We start from the raw sequence: 18,786 nt of genomic DNA, 5'->3' as shown, positions 1-18,786 counted from the left end.
ACTATTTGCTTTGCACTGTTCTATTAAAGTGAATAATTCCTATTTGAATGTGAAACAGCAACTGATTTACTGCTGTCAGATATTAGTCATATAGGTAAATGAAATAGGAGCAGATGAACCATTCAGCCGGCTAGCCTGCTCCATCATTCAATAAGATCGGTTTGTGCTTTGAATTTCATAATTACATATACCCTGATAACCTCTGATTCCATTGTCGAGCAAAGATTAATATCTCTCTGTTTTGAAAATATTTAATGACCCTGCCTCTACCGCCTTCTGAGACTAAGTTCCAAAGTCACACAATCCTTAAAGAGAAAATAAAACTCCTCATCCTTTTCCTGAAAGGGCAACCAGCAATTTTAAAACAGTGCTTCCCAATTCTGGATTCATTCACAAAAATACCCTTTCCACCTCTACCTTGTCAAAACCATTCAGGGTCTTATATGTTTCAATTAATTCACCTCTCAAGGCCAACCTGTCCTCCCTTTCTCCAAAAGTCAAGACACTCATTCTGGACACCAAGCTAGTAAATCTCCTCTAAACCACTGCCAGCATTTATATTCTACTTGTACAGTATTCAAGATTTGTTCTAACCAATATCCTCTATAACTGAAGCACAACTTCCATATTTTTATGTTCATTTCTTCTCAGAAGTAAAGACAGCATCCTACTTGTTTTCTTACTAGGTGCTGTACTTGCAATAATAACTTTCTGTGATACATGCACGAGAACACCTCAATCCCGCATACCTCATATTTCCATAGTTGTTCTCCATTTAAGTATTACCCTGCTTTTTCATTCCTCCTGCCTAAATGTACTACTTCACATTTTTCCACATTATACTCAAATTTATTTCTGCCTCTCTGATGCATCACAGTCTCCAATTCTGCCTCCAGTTAAAACTTTGAGACAAAGATGCTCAAACTTCAAGTTCATGCTGCAGATAGGTTTGCTCTGAATCACAACAATACCCAGGAACTCCCAAAAGCTGCAGCCTTGACACATGATCTGTCCTACCATCCTTAATAAGTTTTAGTTGATAATTTCATTACCTTATTCACTAATTTGAAGAATGTGTGTTCACTTCATCACCAATTTTTATACCACAGTAAACTTAATGGAATAATCTTTACCCACTTACTAGACACTAAATAGCTAGTTCATTTTTCTGAAGTAGAGCAAAAATCTATTCACACAGGGTGAGAAAGGTAGGAAAACAAAAGTAAAAAAAACTCCTCCCTCTCCCACCCTTGTCTCTTCACTGAACTCTCCACTCACTAAACATCAGGTTCACACTCAACTTCCCTGACTGCATTTAATTTTCTCAGTCAGCAAACAATGATGCATTCCTCTCAGTGTAAAAAGGTCAAATCAACAATTCCCAGAAGTCCAAAAAGTCCTCGAAATTCTGCTAAACAATCATCGACGTGAAACATTAACTGTTTAATTTACACATGCTGCCAAACTGTCTCACTAATACCAGCATATTCTATTTTTATTCCTGTGAGACAGCCTAACTGCAGTGCTTCAAACAGACTTAGACTCTTAAATACATAGATTAACATTTTCCACTTATTTTTAAAAAGAATACTTGATCAGTTTTCTACCTTTCCTTTTATCAAAGTGACCCCTCACAAAGTAACCAATTCCATCAAATTAATATGCATGACTTCCCAGATGAAACTCAATGCTATTTACCGCACATTCTTACAGGCAAGTTGCTTTTCCATAGGGCAAAAGTATACAATTCAAAAAGTGGAAGTCACACAAACCAAGGTAGTTCCCTTTAACATGCCAGTGGCTGTAAGCCTGAATTTATTCCATGTATTTTGAACTGGATAATGAATTGAATAAAAAAAAGGAAAGAAACAAAAAAGGACAAGAAGATAAAATTTAGTACCATTTAGTACCATTAGATCAGATTGCCAAATCAAGGTTCGGTTTATTTGAGAGGGAATAACTAGCCTGCTTGATTACAGGGCAGTATTATGCATTTCATTCAAAAGGAAGCCACTCAGTCCAACAATCCAAGACAGCAAATGAAATGCCAATTTCATTCAGTAAAAACCGTAGACAGAATCGTATTTTCTTTTTACGGAAAAGGCGGGCATGGATTTGGAAGTCTACAATCCAAGGAAGGATTTGGATAGAAAGGAAAGCTTGGACAAGACAAAATGTTTTTCAAAAAGGTCAGGTCATGGAGAAGGTTGATAAAGGTCACGTGGTATCAAGTTTTCAGAGCAATGCGTCTTTGTCAAGTGAACTTTGGGGCAGTGCTCCAAAAGCTTGTGATTTCAAATAAGCCTGTTGGACTATAACCTGGTATTACATGATTTTTGATCTTGACCACCCCAGTCCAACACCGGCACCTCCGCATCAAGGTTGATAAAAAGAGATTTGAAGGGTGAAGAAAAACAACAAGAATAGAGAGAAAGAATAACAATATCAACTAACATTGCAACCAGGAAAGGAAGTTAGATGGTCAACAGTTCAGTGTGAATAGAGTCAAAGTATCTGGAAGATAGACTCATTAATAAGATGAACTCAGACAGGGCTTGAGGAAAAAATATTGGTCAGAACCTGGAGAACAATGCATGTTCAAGGGTAGGACATGGTGAAACTTTACAGCAGGTTGCCCAATGATCAGATGGAAGGACAGGAATGTCTGGAAACTATTCACATATGTTGCTGGAGTTAAGGGTAGAGTAGCTAACAGGGAGGCTTAAGATGACAGTTTGCAAAAGAAAAAAGTTGTTGTAGGGTATCTTTGCATTGCAGCGTGATTCTACATTCAATTCCTACATCCTACTTTGCTAGATGATCTTAGCTGCTATGGAAATGAGGAAACACTTGACTTGTGTGTCCGACATTACAGAAAAAAAAAACTAGAATAGGTTCCTGGCCCCTCCCTGTTACGTATTCCTGCTGGAAATACATGTATGCAAAGTGAGGATGGTGTCAAACTCAAATTCATAGCATCATGAATCCCCACAGTGCAGAAAGAAGCCTTTTGGCTCATTGAGTCTGCATTGACCCTCTGAAGTGCTTTCCATGGATGATGCCAGCCGTGGTCAAATGTTTTTGCGCTTACCACCACATAACTAATACAGATTGGGATGGGATCACAAAGGATGACAGTGGTGCTTTCAGCAAAGGAATCAGGAAAGGAAAGTTTCTATTCAAGTTAAACTTAAGAAAAAATAAACAGGTTGGATCTTTCACTACCACCTCTGCCTTTTTACACTTTAGCCATGTACAAAAATACACTTCTCCAGAAATAAAACTTAAAGGCGCACTTAAAAAAAATTAAGAGAATATCAAATGACCCTGCTAAATTCTAGCATTTTAATCTGATAGAATTAGATGACTTATAGACTACATTACAACATAGAAAACACAAATGTTGGTCAAAGTAAATGAATTCAGTTCCTTGCAAGATATCCAAAATCATGACTTACCCAAATTGAAGGTGACAATGTCACAAGAGGGACATTTTTTACCACTGAAGAAAATTGATGTCGAGCAAACTGATTAACAGATTTAAGATTTCTTTCAACAAACATTACTTTCAGTTCTTGACCACAACTGGAAACTCAGCATCCTCTGACAAAAGGAGAGGTCGCACTACTTCAGCACCATGCACTCTTTCCACACCAACATAATGAACTCCAGAACAACTTCCATCCACTTCTTCAATGCAGCACATAGGATTTGAGGTCCTCCATACATTGAAAACCAATTTTTCATGACTGACAGCACATAGGAAACACACCCTGCACCACCCACCACGTCCATGCAGACAGCATACATGCAAATCAGGATGAATGTACTTTAATTTTCAAAATGAACAGATTTGCAACATTTCATGGTTGGACAATAACTATATTGTTGTCTGATTTCCTCACAGAAAATCATTTTACACCCAAATGTAACAATTAAATCTCAGTACAATATTGCTTTATTTTCCAAGCACAGTTAGTGATACAGTCCATCCCACTGTTTACAGTGCAGCATAAAATAACAATTAAAATGTATGACTGGCATCATTCACATACAAACCTGTAAAAGAGTTCATCAATTGTCCACTCAATTCTTTTCCATTTGTTCCAAAAATAGCTTTGAATGCAAATGTACTAGCATGCACTTTTCAGACATTGGTGATAATAAAGGCTTTAACATGAGTTATTTTACAGTTATTTGTACAAGTACTGGCATATTAGAACTGGTGCCATTATTAACAAAGTTTGTCTTCCCCACACAGTTCATTCTCAAGGGTTTTACAAATGTAAGTTTAATAGCAAACTATAGTGTATTGTGTTTATTGTTATTCCAGTAATTTAAAGATTTTGTAATAGAAAAATTACAGTTTTAATCAATTGCTGCTCTTTACCTTAATAGCCTAGATCTCGACCCCAATAAAGGGATGGAGGAGGGGATTTGATGAAAACACAGTTGTAAGAGTATGAGGGCAAAACCAGAAAAAATTGGGAATAAAGGTAGAATCAAGGAGAGGGATAAGAATAGGAACAATGATATCTGGTCGGCATGGACGGGTTGGACCGAAAGGTCTGTTTCGGTGCTGTACATCTCTATGACTCTAATACAACTATAAACTAGAAGTATGAATTTATTTTTAAAAGGTGAGGATAAAGTTAATAAGAATAATTAATAAATTGAATTGCATATACACCAACATGCATAGCATCTTAAACAAGAGAACTAGAAGACATAATTGGAACCAAGGTGCCAGATGTGACAACTGAATCGTGGCCTGTTTCTGCGCCACTGATTCAATGCAATTCTCAGAATCAGGAATGAGATACTGAGGACTTCCAATAAAGTGTACACTAGGTGGCTTTTTCTTTCATTACAGTTATTATTTTAACTTTAAAAATTGATATATTTTAAATCTACTTACAAGTTGTCCTATTGCCTATGTGACAACATAGAACATAAAACATTACAGCAAAGTACAGGCCCTTCAGCTCTTTATGTTGCGCCGACCTGTGAAACCAATCTGAAGCCCATCTGACCAACACTATTCCATTTTTGTCCATGTACCTATCCAATGACCATTTAAATACCCTTAAGTTTAGCGTTCCACGCCCATACTACTCTCTGAGTAAAGAAATTACCTCTGACATCTGTCCTATGTCTGTCACCCCTCAATTTAAAGCTATGCCCCCTCATGCTCGCCATCACCATCCGAGGAAAAAGGCTTTCACTGTCCACCCTATCTAACCCTCTGATTATCTTATATGTCTCAATTAAGTCACACCTCAACCTTCTTCTCTGCAATGAAAACAGCCTCAAATCCTACAGCCTATCCTTGTAAGGCCTTCCCTGCATATCAGGCAACATCCTACTAAATCTCCTCTGAACCCTTTCCAAGGCTTCCACATCCATCCTATAATGTGGTGAACAGAACTGTACGCAATACCCCATGTCCGGAGTTTTGTACAGCTGCAGCATGCCCTCATAATTCCAAAACTCAATCCCTCTACTAATAAAAGCTAACACACCGTGTGCCTTCTTAACAATCCTATAAATCTGGGTGGCAACTTTCAAGGATCTATGTACATGGACACCAAGATCACTCTGCTCATCTACAAGAAGCTTACCATTAGCCCAGTAATTTGCATTTCTGTGTTGCTCCTTCCCAGGTGAATCACCTCACACTTTTCCACATTAAACACTATGTGCCACCTCTCAGCCCAGCTCTGCAGCTTATCTATGTCCCTCTGTAACCTACAATATCTTTCTGCACTATCCACAACTCCACCAACTTTAATGTTACCTGCAAATTTACTAACCCATCCTCCTTTGCCCTCATCCAAGTAGTTTATAAAAATGACAAACAGCAGTGGACCCAAAACAGTAATTGAACTCCAGGATGAATATTTCCCATCAACCACTAGCCTCTGTCTTCTTTCAGGTAGCCAATTTCTAATCCAAACCACTAAGTCACCCTCAATCCCATGCCTCTGTATTTTGTGCAATACCCTACTGTGGGGAATCTCATCAAATGCCTTACTGAAATTCATATACACCACATCAACTTGCTTTACCACCATCCACCTATTTAGTCACCTTCTCAAAGAACTCTAAAGTTTGTGAGGCACAACCTACCCTTCATAATACCATGTTGACTATCCCTGATCAACTTATTCCTTTCCAGATTATTATAAATCCTATCTCTTATAACCTCTTCCAACACTTTATCCACAACCGAAGTGAAGCTCACTGGACTATAATTACCAGGGTTGTCTCTACTCCCCTCCTTGAACATGGGAACATTTGCTACCCTCCAGTTTTCTGGCATTATTCCTGTAGACAATGACCACATAAAAATTGGGGCAGCACAGTGGCTCAGTGGTTAGCACTGCAGCCTCACAGCACTAGGGTCCCAGGTTCGATTCCAGCCTCGGGCGACTGTCTGTGTGGAGTTTGCACATTCTCCTAGTGTCAGCGTGGGTTTCCTCCGGGTGCTCCGGTTTCCTCCCACAGTTCAAAGATGTGCAGGTTATGTGAATTGGCCATTCTAAATTGCCCATAGTGTTAGGTGCATTAGTCAGAGGGAAGTGGGGTCTGGGTGGGTTACTCTTCGGAGGGTCGGGCGTGGACTTGTTGGGCTGAAGGGCCAGTTTCCACACTGTAGGGAATCTAATCTAATCTAAAAAATTTTTAAATGTCAAAGGCTCAGCAATCTCGTTCCTGGCTTCCCAGAGAAACCTAGGATAAATCCCATTAGGCCCAGGGGACTTATCTATTTTTACACTTTCCAGAATTGCTAACATCTCCTCCTTGTGAACCTCAATCCCATCTTGGTAGTAGCCTGTATCTCAGTATTCTCCTCAACAACATTGTCTTTTTCTAGTGAGAATACGGACGAAAAATATTCATTTGGCGCTTCTCCTATCTCCTCTGACTCCATGCACAACAACCCACTACTATCCTTGATTGACCCTAATCTTACTCTAGTCATTCTTTTATTCCTGATATGCCTATAGAAAGCCTTAAGGTTTTCCATGATCATATCTGGCAACGACTTCTCATGTTCCCTCTTGGCTCTTCTTAACTCTTTCTTTAGGTCTTTCCTGGCTAACCTGTAACTCTCAAATGCCCGAACTGAGCCTCCACATCTCATCCTAACATAAGCCTCTTCTTCCTCTTCACAAGAGATTCAACTTCCTTAGTAAATTATGGCTCCCACACTCAACAACTTCCTCCCTGCCTGACAGGTACATACTTATCAAGGACCCACAGTAGCTGTTCCTCGAATAAGCTCCATATTTCAATTGTGTCCATCCCCTGCAGTTTCCGTCCTCATCCTATACATCCTAAATTTTGCCGAATCGCATCGTACTTGCCTTTTCCCCAGATATAACACTTGCCCTGCAGTATATATCTCTCTTTGCATCGCTAAACGTAACCGAATTATAGTTACTATCACTAAACTGCTCACCCACTTCCAAATCTAACACCCAGTACCAAATCTAACGTGGCCTCACTCCTTGTTGGCCTGTCTCCATACTGTGTCTGGGAACCCTCCTGCATACATTGGACAAAAACTGAAACATCTGAAGTACTCGAGCTATAGTATTCCCAGTCAATATTTGAAAAGTTAAAAGAACCCATAGCAACTACCCTGTCTCTCTTGCTCTTATTGAGAATCATCTTTGCTATCCTTTCCTCTACATCTCTGGAACTATTCAAAGGCTGACAGAAAACTCCCAACAGAGTGACCTCTCCTTTCCTGTTACTAACCTCAGTCCATACTACCTCAGTGGATGAGTCCTCAAACATCCTTTCTGCAACCATAATACCGGCTTTGACGAATAATGCCACACACACCCAACCTTTACCATCTTCTCTGTTCTTACTTGACAGCACTTCAAAATATGTTGCTCCAGCCTGATGATAAGATCAACCACTAATTTATTTATACTTTTACTTCTAGTATTTCTTTTTCTAATCTCTGGGGTTTCAAAGTTTGGTTGGTTTATTCCTCTTTGCAATAAAAATTACTCCTAAACGTATTTCCCTTTTTTTAAATACTTTGGGTTTGAGTTAGAAGATATTGCAGAATAATTTGTAGTCAAACGAATATGTTGGAATACCAAGACCAAACTTGCTATGCATCTTTATTCATCCATAACTACCTTACTATTTCAGTACCCTGCAATTCATACAAGGCTCAGATTCTGAAGAATAAAGAGCTGCTAGTGTATTTAAGGAGGTCATAAAATGTGAGTTGAGCAAAAATTGTATTCTGTTAAGAAATCAGTGTTTTGGGGTTTTAAGAGCCAGTGGGCTTCCAAGGTGAAAAGTGAACAGCACCTAGTATCATTATTCTTGAGAAGTTGTTGTAAGTCACAGGTAAAAGTCAAGCCTGTAGTTGAGAAAATATAAATATATTCATACACAGATGATATACAGTTAGACAGGCAATACTGCAACAGTAACTACATTTCAAAGTATTTTGTTTGTCATCAAATGCTTTGAGAAGAATCACGGTTATGAAAAACTCTATAGTGTATAAAATGTCTCTTTACAGACAAAAAGAGTCATGTCAAAACCCATATAATTTGTACACATTTTTCAGTTTAGATTGAGATCTTAAGTGGTTTTATTCTTTTCCCATTAGATGGTGCTGTTCTGCACTGTAACACTAATAAGCTTGACACCATTGTAAGGAAAACTTGATAACTGAAGAGCATTGGAGAGTGCCATCTGCACGGCCTGTCATATTTGATTTTTGGAGGGAGGGGAGCAGGACACTTTCTAATCAATTACTAATGTAGGAGAGCCATAAAAATGCATACTTTCCATTTCACCAGATAAAAAACTAACAATATCTACTTTTCGGAAGGACATGTATAAATCCTTTTTAATTAGCAAGTGTTAAAGGGTTATGGGGAGTGAGTGAGAAAGAGAAGGTGAAGTCAGAATTGTATTAAATTTTGGAGTAGGCTCAAGGTGCTGAATTGCCTACTTCAAGTTCTTCTGACCCATGTGTGACACTTTGCTGATTCTTTCTCAAAACCTGCAACTGATCATTCTTCCCTCAGGTGCCACTTGAAGACTTCAAATTGCAAACAAGACGGAATTTTACAATACAACTAAGGTTTTGCTTCAGACTAGTGCTGTGAAGGTAAGAACTAATTGGTTAGTTATTTCAAAAGATTCAGCACAGGTATGAGTTGAATAATCCCCTCCTGTACTGTAAGATTGCATGATACTAAAGTAATAATGTAAATCTGGTACCAGGACACGGAGTTGCCAGTACTTTCTCATTTTGAGATTTTTAGATTCTTAATATAAAGAACCAATTGCAAATGTTAAGTTGAAAATCCCACAACACCAGGTTATAATCCAACAGGTTTATTTGAAAGTACAAGATTTGTCAGATTGGTTTTCTTGGAAGACTGGAGACTAAAGAAGATTTGATTGAGGTGTACGAGGCTGTGAGAAGATTTGATATATTGAATGGGAATGACTCATTTCCCTGAGAGATTATGTCACTGACTAGGAGATGCAGTTTTAAAATGAATTGTAGAGGAGCAGAGATGAGGAAACATTTTTCATCCAGACAGTGGCAGGGGGCATGGAACTCACTCCCTGAAAGTTTTGAGGCAGAAACCCCCAACTCATTCAACCTGCATATTCCCCTGAAGTTCCACAACTTCCAGAGTTATGGACCAAGTACTGGAAAATGGAATTAGGCTGGGTGGTTCATATTTTTGGTGGTGTAGCCTCTTTTTGCACCAAACTCTTTTCTGTATTTTCTATATAAACTAACAATGTGAAAAGTAGAAACATGCAAAGATTGAGAAGAGGGTTGCAGTGTGGCAGTAAATGAAATGCTCCTCAGGAAACAAAACCATAATGGGTCGAATGATCTATGCAGTTACAATTCATAATTTTTTCCCCAAAGTTATGTAAAATATCACTTGATCGAGTACTACTGCAGCATGCCGTTTTAACCTACTCGCAAAATAAAATGTTACGAAGCAGTGGACTTTCAGGCTATTCTCTCTTAGAAGTCATCTGCCAAGGACTGCAGTTTTGCATAAACATGAAAACATGCATCTGCAGAACACAGTCTTACCAGAGAGAAAGTGATGAAATGTTCAGCTGCCAAAAGTAACTTAGGTGTATAAGCAAGCTGTCTCATGAAGACTCAGCATTACACAAATGTTGTGATACTTTTGACCCTAAGTATGCACAAAGTAATGATGCTATGAGCAGCAATAGAGTACAGAGAAGTCATGACACTACTTCACAGCATCACTAACAAAACAAGCAGCTACTGCTGGATCAGGCCAATTACCCATCTCAGGAATAATAATACAAAAAGTCAGGAAAACATAGCAAATAATAGATTATTTTCCCTGTTGCTTAATTTTATGCAGAAACTACACAATAGTGGCTAGTGGCCAAAATAAGTTTCTAAAGTTCTATGATAACAGAAGTTTCACCTCCAAAGCAATTGTTTAATATGCATTGTCTTGTCCAAATTGACATTAGTAATACATTCCCCTTGTATATTATCATCCATGCACTGAGGACAGAAGTGATTCTCAGATTCTCTCTAAAAATGCCTAATTTAGCCTTTTATAAAACAATAATATATTCTCAATTATTGGCAGATATTCCTTTGCAACTCATTTTGAGAATTATCCAGCTGGTCCACATTCTCTACATCAGATGGAGTGACAGACCTGCTGGTGAATCTGTCATGTCTGTCACTGTAGCACACTTCTTCCTGGGAAATTAGGTTAGGTTGCAGATGGGTGGTAACGTATAACTACTGTCGATCATTTTTAAAAAAGCAGTTCTGGTGAAACAGCAGGAGTGCTATACCACAGTAAGCTTGTCAAAGATTATGGAATGATTCACAAGAATAGGTATTCCATACCAGATCAGTGCCAAATGATTACAGGAAAATACTGTTTTTTTTAAAAAATGCAAATCAGTTATGCTGCATATTACGCAGCACAGGTTCTGAAGGTTTTTAAATTACTGCATCCTATGCGACAGGGCACTGCATATATTGTTGCAGCCGCAATGTGTTTTAGAGGAAATACTGTAGCCAAAGTTTAAAATATTCAAAATGGTCAGGATAAGTATAAACTTAAAATAAAAGCCCCAGCTTAAAAAAATTATGTGCCAGTGCCAATTAACACATGGCAATATCTTCTGGGAAAACAGAATGGTGGCACAATCTAGGTTTCACTGGCTTCTTTAATTCAGAAAGAAATCCAAGGTCTGTTTATACTTGTATTGGAAGTGAGGGTGGAGCAGGTGGAGAAAGGTATTTGGGCAGATGGTTAGTCTTGGAAAAAGAGCCTACGATTCCCACCCAGGAGTAAGCTCAGTAGTGATCATTATGACCATGACAACTGATATTGGGCTCTGTCAGTAGTTTTTGTTCCTGACTTAAGGCAGCAAAGATGAGGGCTTTAAAAGGGCAACTGTCAAGGGTAATAAATAATGATTGATTCACAGGAAATACGGAGTTTGAAAATGGAGGCAACAAAGTTGTTCATCAGATAGAGGAGATTTTTTAAAATTCTCCAATAGGGGAATGGGGAGGAAGTAGAATTGAGGACACATGATGGTAAGCTTTAATGATGATAAAGGGGCAGAGTAGGAGACAAAGCTAATGGAGCTTGAAGTAGACCACACAATCAGAGCAAAGGGAGAAGGGCAGGACCTTAACAGTGAAGTCAGAACCTGATGTGAATTCTAGAAAGGTGTAAAAGAGAGAATTGGGCAAAACACTTGAAGAAAGGGGAGGTGCCATAGATAATCCAGCGAAAGTGATTATGACACTGCAGTAATTAAGGCAGGATAACTCATGCAGAAACTCATGCACCTACAAAGATAATGAATATCAACATCACTATGTGCAAGGATGTAAAGGTGCTGCTGGACAACGTGAAGTGGCAGTGATCCTGTGGTAGGGCAGAGAAGACAGAATTGAAATAAAGTGGCATTGTGACATGGTTAGTAAATTTAACTCTATGGGAAAGATTGTCACAAGGAAAGAATATAGGCTGACAACAGTGATGAATGGCATGGAGGAACATGCGAGGCAAGTTTACAACGAAAATGGAGTTCAAAAGGGGCAAAAAAAGTGAGAAGACAAGATGCACATACTAAGAGCTACAAAAGGAATTTTAAATTTGGCAGTTCACAATGGTCTTGAGAAAGCCTTTAAAGGAGAGGATATATAAAGTATATCTAAGTGTGCCTAATAAAAAGGCAAAGATCACATGACACCAGGTTATAGTTCAGAAGGAGCGAGGGCTCCGAAAGCTTGCAGTTTCAAATAAACCTGTTGGACTATAACCTGGAGTCATGTGATTTTTGACTTTGTCCACCCCAGTCCAACACCAGCACGTCCATTTCATAATATAAAGGCATAATGCAGTGTTACTTATCACAACATTACTTTTATCTAATGACTTTGACAATGTTAAGCAAAATGGTAGGGGGGTTAAACTGGGCATATAATTTGCCATAATTTGTTCCAAGATGAATGTATCTCAAGAACTATTTGGTTTTGTCAAAGAGGACTCCATAAGATCTAAAGAATCACTGGCACAGTTATCAAACAAGGTAAATCATTAATTATTACACATTGATTATTAGTGGAGTAAAAAAATCCTCAAACCTCTCATTCTGAAATAAAGGCCTTTACTTTAAGTGAGTTGGAGAACAAAATTTTGGCAGAAGTTTCTGAAGAACATACAGGGCTTTTGTGAAAACACTGTTTGCAGTTTTGGTCTCCAAACTGTGACGCAAAGTGTCTGAATTATATCTCTAATATGATTTATTTTAGAGTTTGGATTTTTAAGGAGTGGTATGTGGGTTTTCATCTGTATGTATGAGACTGTTTAATGATTAACATGTCAATATTTAGGGAGCCATGACTTTTTAAAACAGTACAAGTGTAGTCCCTTGGGTAATAATTGGTAATTGTTTGCAATGGTAGAGCTCTATGAGGGACAGAGTAAACACTGAAAAGCATTAGCCTGCTTTCTGTCTAAGCATCACGATTTTAGTTTTATTTCAGTTGACAGAGGTCCTAGTGGAAGATAAAAGTATGAAAGTTTCTCTTGAAGACATCTGTTCAACTCAGTCTTGAATATATTCAATGACCATTACTCTCTGCAGAAGAGAATCCAAAGACCCATTTAAATAAGAAATTTATCCTGAACTCTGCTTTAAACAGGAGGCCCTTTCTTGTAAAATGGTCTTCCTAGTTCTAGGTTTCTCCGTGAGGGAAAACATCCCTCCAACATCTACCATGTCATGCCCCCCCAGAATCCTGTATGTTTCAATGACATCACCTTTCATTCTTGTAAACTCCAACAAGTATAGGCCCAATCTGCTCAGGTTTGACTCATAAGACAACCTGTTTATACTAGGAATGAGCTAGTAAACGTTCTATGAACTGCTTCAAATGCAATCATATTCTTCCTCAAGGAAGGCAGAACAGTCTACAGTATTCCAGTTGCGGTCTCACTAATACCCTGTACAGATGTAGCAAACCTTCCCTACATCTATAACTGCTTTGCCTTTGCAATCAAGGCCAACATTCTATTTGTCTTCATAATTATGTACAGTAATTGCATAGTATCTTTATGATTCATGTTCAAGGACACTCAGTTCTCTGTACTTCTCTGCAGTGTCTCTTTATTTCAAATAATATTTAAATGATTCTATTTTTTTCAGCCAAAGTGCATCCAAATTCCTGCCCACTCATAACATTTTTATACTGCTTTGCAGACTTTTATTTAATGCTTCTTACAACTCACTTTCCTATCTTTGTATCATCAGTAAATTTGGCTGAAATCAGTCCCTTCATAGATTGTAAATTATTGCAATCCGCTACTAATACTCGTGTATCATTCCTAACACAAGGAACTCTTATCTTGTACAGTAACCTTTTACATGACAAGTTATTGGATACTTTTTGGAAATTCAAATACTGTTTTGAATTGTTGTAGGTTCTCATTTATCTGCCCCACTTGTTACATCCTTAACAGAACACTAATAAATTTGTCAAACATGATTTCTCTTTCACAAAACTATAGTAGCTCAGGTTGAATGTATTTTGATTTTCTAAACATCCATGTACAACCTCTTTAATAACTAATTTTAGAATTTCCCAATGACAGGTAATGACTTGGAGGTGCCAGTGTTGGACTGGGTGGACAAAGTTAAAAACCACACAACGCCAGGTTATAGTCCAACAGGTTTATTTGGAAACACTAACCACCTGAGGAAGCAGCAGCGTTTTGAAAGCTAGTGTTGCCAATGACAGGTGTTCATCTAAATGGCTTATAATTCACTGTTTTCTTGAAGAGTGGTGCGACATTTATCATTTCTCAATCTGTTGAAACCTTTGCAGAATCTAGGGAATATTGGAAGATCACAACAAACATATCAACTATCTCCATAGCCACTTCCTTTAAAACACTCAGATGCAGGCTCTCAGGTCCATTTCACAAGTGGTTTTCAGTCCTATTAATATTTCTACATTTTTTTTCTTTAGTTATTATGATTGTTCTTTTTCTTCTCTCACTTTCCTCCTGCTTTTCTACGATTCTTGGGTTTTTTTTCCTGATTTCCAATACAAAGATATACAAAATATTTGTTCAAAATGTCTGCCATCTCACTGTTTCCCATTATAATGCCCCCAGTCTGACCGTCTAATGAACCAGTGCTCACTTTTACATTGCTTTTCCATTTTATCTACTTGTTGAATATTTTAGTCTATTTTCATTTTTATTTCTCATTTTCTCTCATACTTCAATTGCCTCTTTAATTTTTAATCCTTTGATAGTTTCTACGAATTTTCTAGTCTGCTGGCCGGCCATGAATCTTTGCAGAATTTTACTACTTTCTTTTAATTCAATACCATCTCGACTTCTTTAGCTAACCACGGATGATACACCTTTGTCTTGGCAACTTATTTCTCAATTGAGTACATTTTTGTTGAGAGTGATGAAATGTCTACTTCAGTGTCTACCACGATTTCCCTACCATTTTACCTTTTAACCTATTCTCCCATTCTTTGTTTAACTCTGTCTTCCTGTCCTTGTAATTGTCGTTAGGTTTAAAACACTTGTTTCAAACCAAAATTTCTTCAAACTGAATGTAAATTCTATCAGCAGAAATTGCTGGAAAAACTTAAGAGGTCTGGTGGCATCTGTGGAGAGAAACCAGAATTAACGTTTCAAGTCCAGTGACCCTTCTTCAGAACTGATGTCCAGACTTCCAGCATCCACAATTCTTAGTTTTCCTGTGTAAATTCTATCATGTTGTGCTCACTTAGTGGATGCTTTACTATAAAGGTTAATTAGATTAGATTACTTACAGTGTGGAAACAGGCCCTTCGGCCCAACAAGTCCACACCGACCCGCCGAAGCGCACCCACCCATACCCATTCCCCTACATTTACCCCTACATCTAACACTACAGGCAATCCAGTTTCATTCCACATGGTCTGAAATATTAAAGCAGACTGCTCCTAGATGGTTCCACAGCATGTTGTTTCAAGAAACTGTTCCAAAGAAATTCAATGAACCCATCGACCTGGTCACCTTTGCAAATTTGATTGATTTGATCTACATAAAGATTAAGATTTTCCATGATTAGCAGTTGGCCTTTCAGCCCTTCGAGCCTGTCCCATCATTCAACATGATCATGGTTGATCATGTGTCCTGTTCCTGCTTTCTCCCCATACCTTTGAATCTTGCAAGCCATTATTTCTCCATTTATACTTTGTCCTCCAACATAGTTATCAAGGAGCTGATAAACCAATCCCCCAAGAAACTTCTTTCCTTTTGCATCTCTTATCTTTACATGAAAGAATTCCATATTTTGATCCTCTGAAGCATGATAATTTCTTTCCAGTGTACGGAGTTAATCCTTTGGTAACACAGCCATCCCACTGGCCTTTCCTTTCTTCTGCAGTTTAAAATGCCTTGAACATTCAAGTCCTAGCCATGGTCACTTTACAAGGATCAGAGTTCTTTTTTTAAAATATTGGGTTCAAACAGCCATGTGATTTAAGCTAAATGTCTAAGCAATTCACCTGAAATAATTGTTAAAACATTTACTATCAGCCTTTGCAAGAAATCATGCGACTTATGCAAACTATCTAAGCAAATCACCTGGTGAGATAGAGTCATAGAATCATACAGCACGGAAACAGATCCTTCAGTCCAATCAGTCTATGCTGAACATAATCTCAAACTAAACTAGTCCCACCTTCCTCTCCTGGCCCATACCCCTCCAAACCCTTCCTATTCATGTATCCAAATGACTTGGAAATGTTGGAATTATTCAAGTTCATTCCACATGTGGACCACCCTCTGCATAAGAGATTTCCCTCTTCTTATGTCTTTTTTAAATCAGTCTCCTCTCATCTTAAAAAATGTGCTTCCTAGTCTTGAAATTCCTCACGTTAGGGAAAAGACAACCACCATCAACTCTATACCTTTCATCATTTTAAAAACACTTGTCAGGTCACCTCTCAACCTTCTACACTCCAGTGAAAAAAGTCCCAGCCTATCTAGCCTTTCTTTATAACTCATACCTTCCATATCTGGCAACATCCTGATAAACCTCTTCAGAACTCTCTCCAGTTTAATAAGACCTTTCCTATAACTGGACATAGAATTTCAGAAGAAGTTTCAGCAATAATAATTTGTTTACTCAGCCTTTCCAAGAAATCATGTGATTTATGCTAAATGTGTAAGCAAATCACCTGGTGAGATAATTGCTAAAATGTTTGCTAATTTAAAACTTGTGGACCAGAGAGAGGCAGATGAAGCAGGGCCACATCCAGGTCTAGTTCAGAAAAAAAAAATCTATTCTGGCAGTCACAGGGCATTAGAGTTGGAAAGAAATCTTAAGCATTTTTAGCAGTCTGAAAGTAATCAAAGTCAGAGAGTTAACAACCATCTGTGCATCTCAGAAAAGACAGAATCACATTTCGTAAATGTACAGAAAGTGACCAAAAGGAAACACTTGCAACCTTATCAGTTGAATAAGAAATTAGACACTGAAGACACCAATATTTCACTGTCATTTGAATGTCTGTAAAGGATATTGCAGGGTAAAGGGCTGAGTCTTTCTGTTTACAAAATCTTTTCAACTTGCCTTATATACATTTTCTCCATTTCTTTTTGAAATAAATACATCCTCTTTTTAAAAGCATGACAACAGTGTCTGGTGAATATGTTGGTGACTGACCACTAAGATGACCAAATTGTAGGAACAAAATTTATAGCCTAACAAGTCAGTTTTCATTCTGGAATCTGTCTTGTCCAGATGGGATCATAAAGGTTATTGAGAAAATGGATAAGAACGATTAGCTTAAAATTTAATATGTTATGGGGCAGAAGCCAATGCAAGTTCATGAACAGAAAATGGGATTTTGTGCAAAATTATACAGGGTAGTGTGGTTTGGGCATTCAAACAATGGAATCATGGAGTAACAAATTGGATAACAGTCGTAATAGCAAGGAACAGCAACACTGTCAATGTGGAAATAGTTAGTTAGGATTTGGAATTCAAAACTCAGTCCAATGGCAAACAATGACAAGTATTTAGACAATAGGCTGGGAAAGGGACTGAAATCAATGTTTGAAAATAGATTACAAGGGTCAGCCAACAGACTTGTTGAAGCTAATTCATGCTTGGTTAATCTGATTATTATTCTGTTGTGTTAATGTGTCAAATAATTTAAAGGTAGTGCAACAAACGTTGTATATGTACAAACTTTCAAAAGCATTTAATAAAGTACCATATAACAGACATGCTTGTAAAGTAGAACCACTTCAGATTAATAGAACATGGAAATAAATTTGGCTTAGTTACTTTCAGCTTTATTCCCACAGCATGACCTCTGGATAATAATTCCAAAACTGTGAACAAAATAAATTAAAAAATGCGTACTCTGGAGAAAGGTGGGAGTGCCAAAGGCTAACCAAAAGTTTTGTTCACCCAATTGTGCAGCACCCAAAAGTTTGCCCTTACATTTCTGCATTCAATTTACCAACCAACCTATGACTCAAACTATCACCTATCATTACTCCAAATAATGTGCCTCCGCTTCAACAACCTCAAAATTCATATTAATAATATCAATAAGCCACTGTTTAGACTGCAAACATTTGTACATTTCTGTACAATACTTAAGCATTAAAGGGGTTAAAGATCTGTATTCTGGTCAGGGTAGGGTAGACATTTAAGTGGCTGTTAAATCTGGGAGCAGGTGCACAATAAGAAAGTTAGGCAACCTGATTAACTTAATCAGCACTTTCCACTTCTCAACTAAGGAAAACCCAGTTAGCATAGTCATCAGCAAATTCCTCTCCAATCAGATACAATTCATTATCACTGAGTCACTTATTTGAAATTCCCTATATGTCACCATTGGGACATCATCATCAGGTGGACTTCTGCAATTCAAAGAGAAGGCCAAACTCAGGGCAACAACATTGTGGAAATAAATAAAACATTGGCAAATACACCCAGATCCCAAAATCAAAATAAAACGTCACAAGTGTTAAACTAGATAACCAGGACCATGGAATGCTCCTGGACACCATGATTCCAAGGACTCAATAAATTCACTTTCTCCACGGGTCACCAGTTGCTCTTACCATGAATACAGTTGTCAATATCCAGACCCCAAGAACCAGAACCATCACATTTAAAAGCCAGGTCACCAGTGCCAAAATAATCATCTGAATACTA

At 37.9% G+C, this 18,786-nt stretch overlaps 1 protein-coding gene across 1 annotated transcript in view; it reads right to left on the bottom strand.

The window, feature by feature from the left end:
- LOC122559963 (phosphatidate phosphatase LPIN2-like) overlaps positions 1-18,786 on the bottom strand; it is a 76,738-nt gene extending 57,952 nt beyond the window's left edge. Inside the window, exon 1 of the mRNA XM_043710072.1 lies at positions 18,693-18,786. Within this exon, the coding sequence (XP_043566007.1) occupies positions 18,693-18,776 (84 nt within the window). The 5' untranslated portion in view covers positions 18,777-18,786. The remainder of the gene's footprint in view (positions 1-18,692) is intronic.

Source organism: Chiloscyllium plagiosum, chromosome 20 (assembly GCF_004010195.1).
Source record: "Chiloscyllium plagiosum isolate BGI_BamShark_2017 chromosome 20, ASM401019v2, whole genome shotgun sequence".
In the NCBI taxonomy this organism is placed as follows: domain Eukaryota; kingdom Metazoa; phylum Chordata; class Chondrichthyes; order Orectolobiformes; family Hemiscylliidae; genus Chiloscyllium; species Chiloscyllium plagiosum.
Note: the sequence above shows the minus strand (reverse complement) of the source record. Positions and strands in the feature narration are given on the sequence as shown.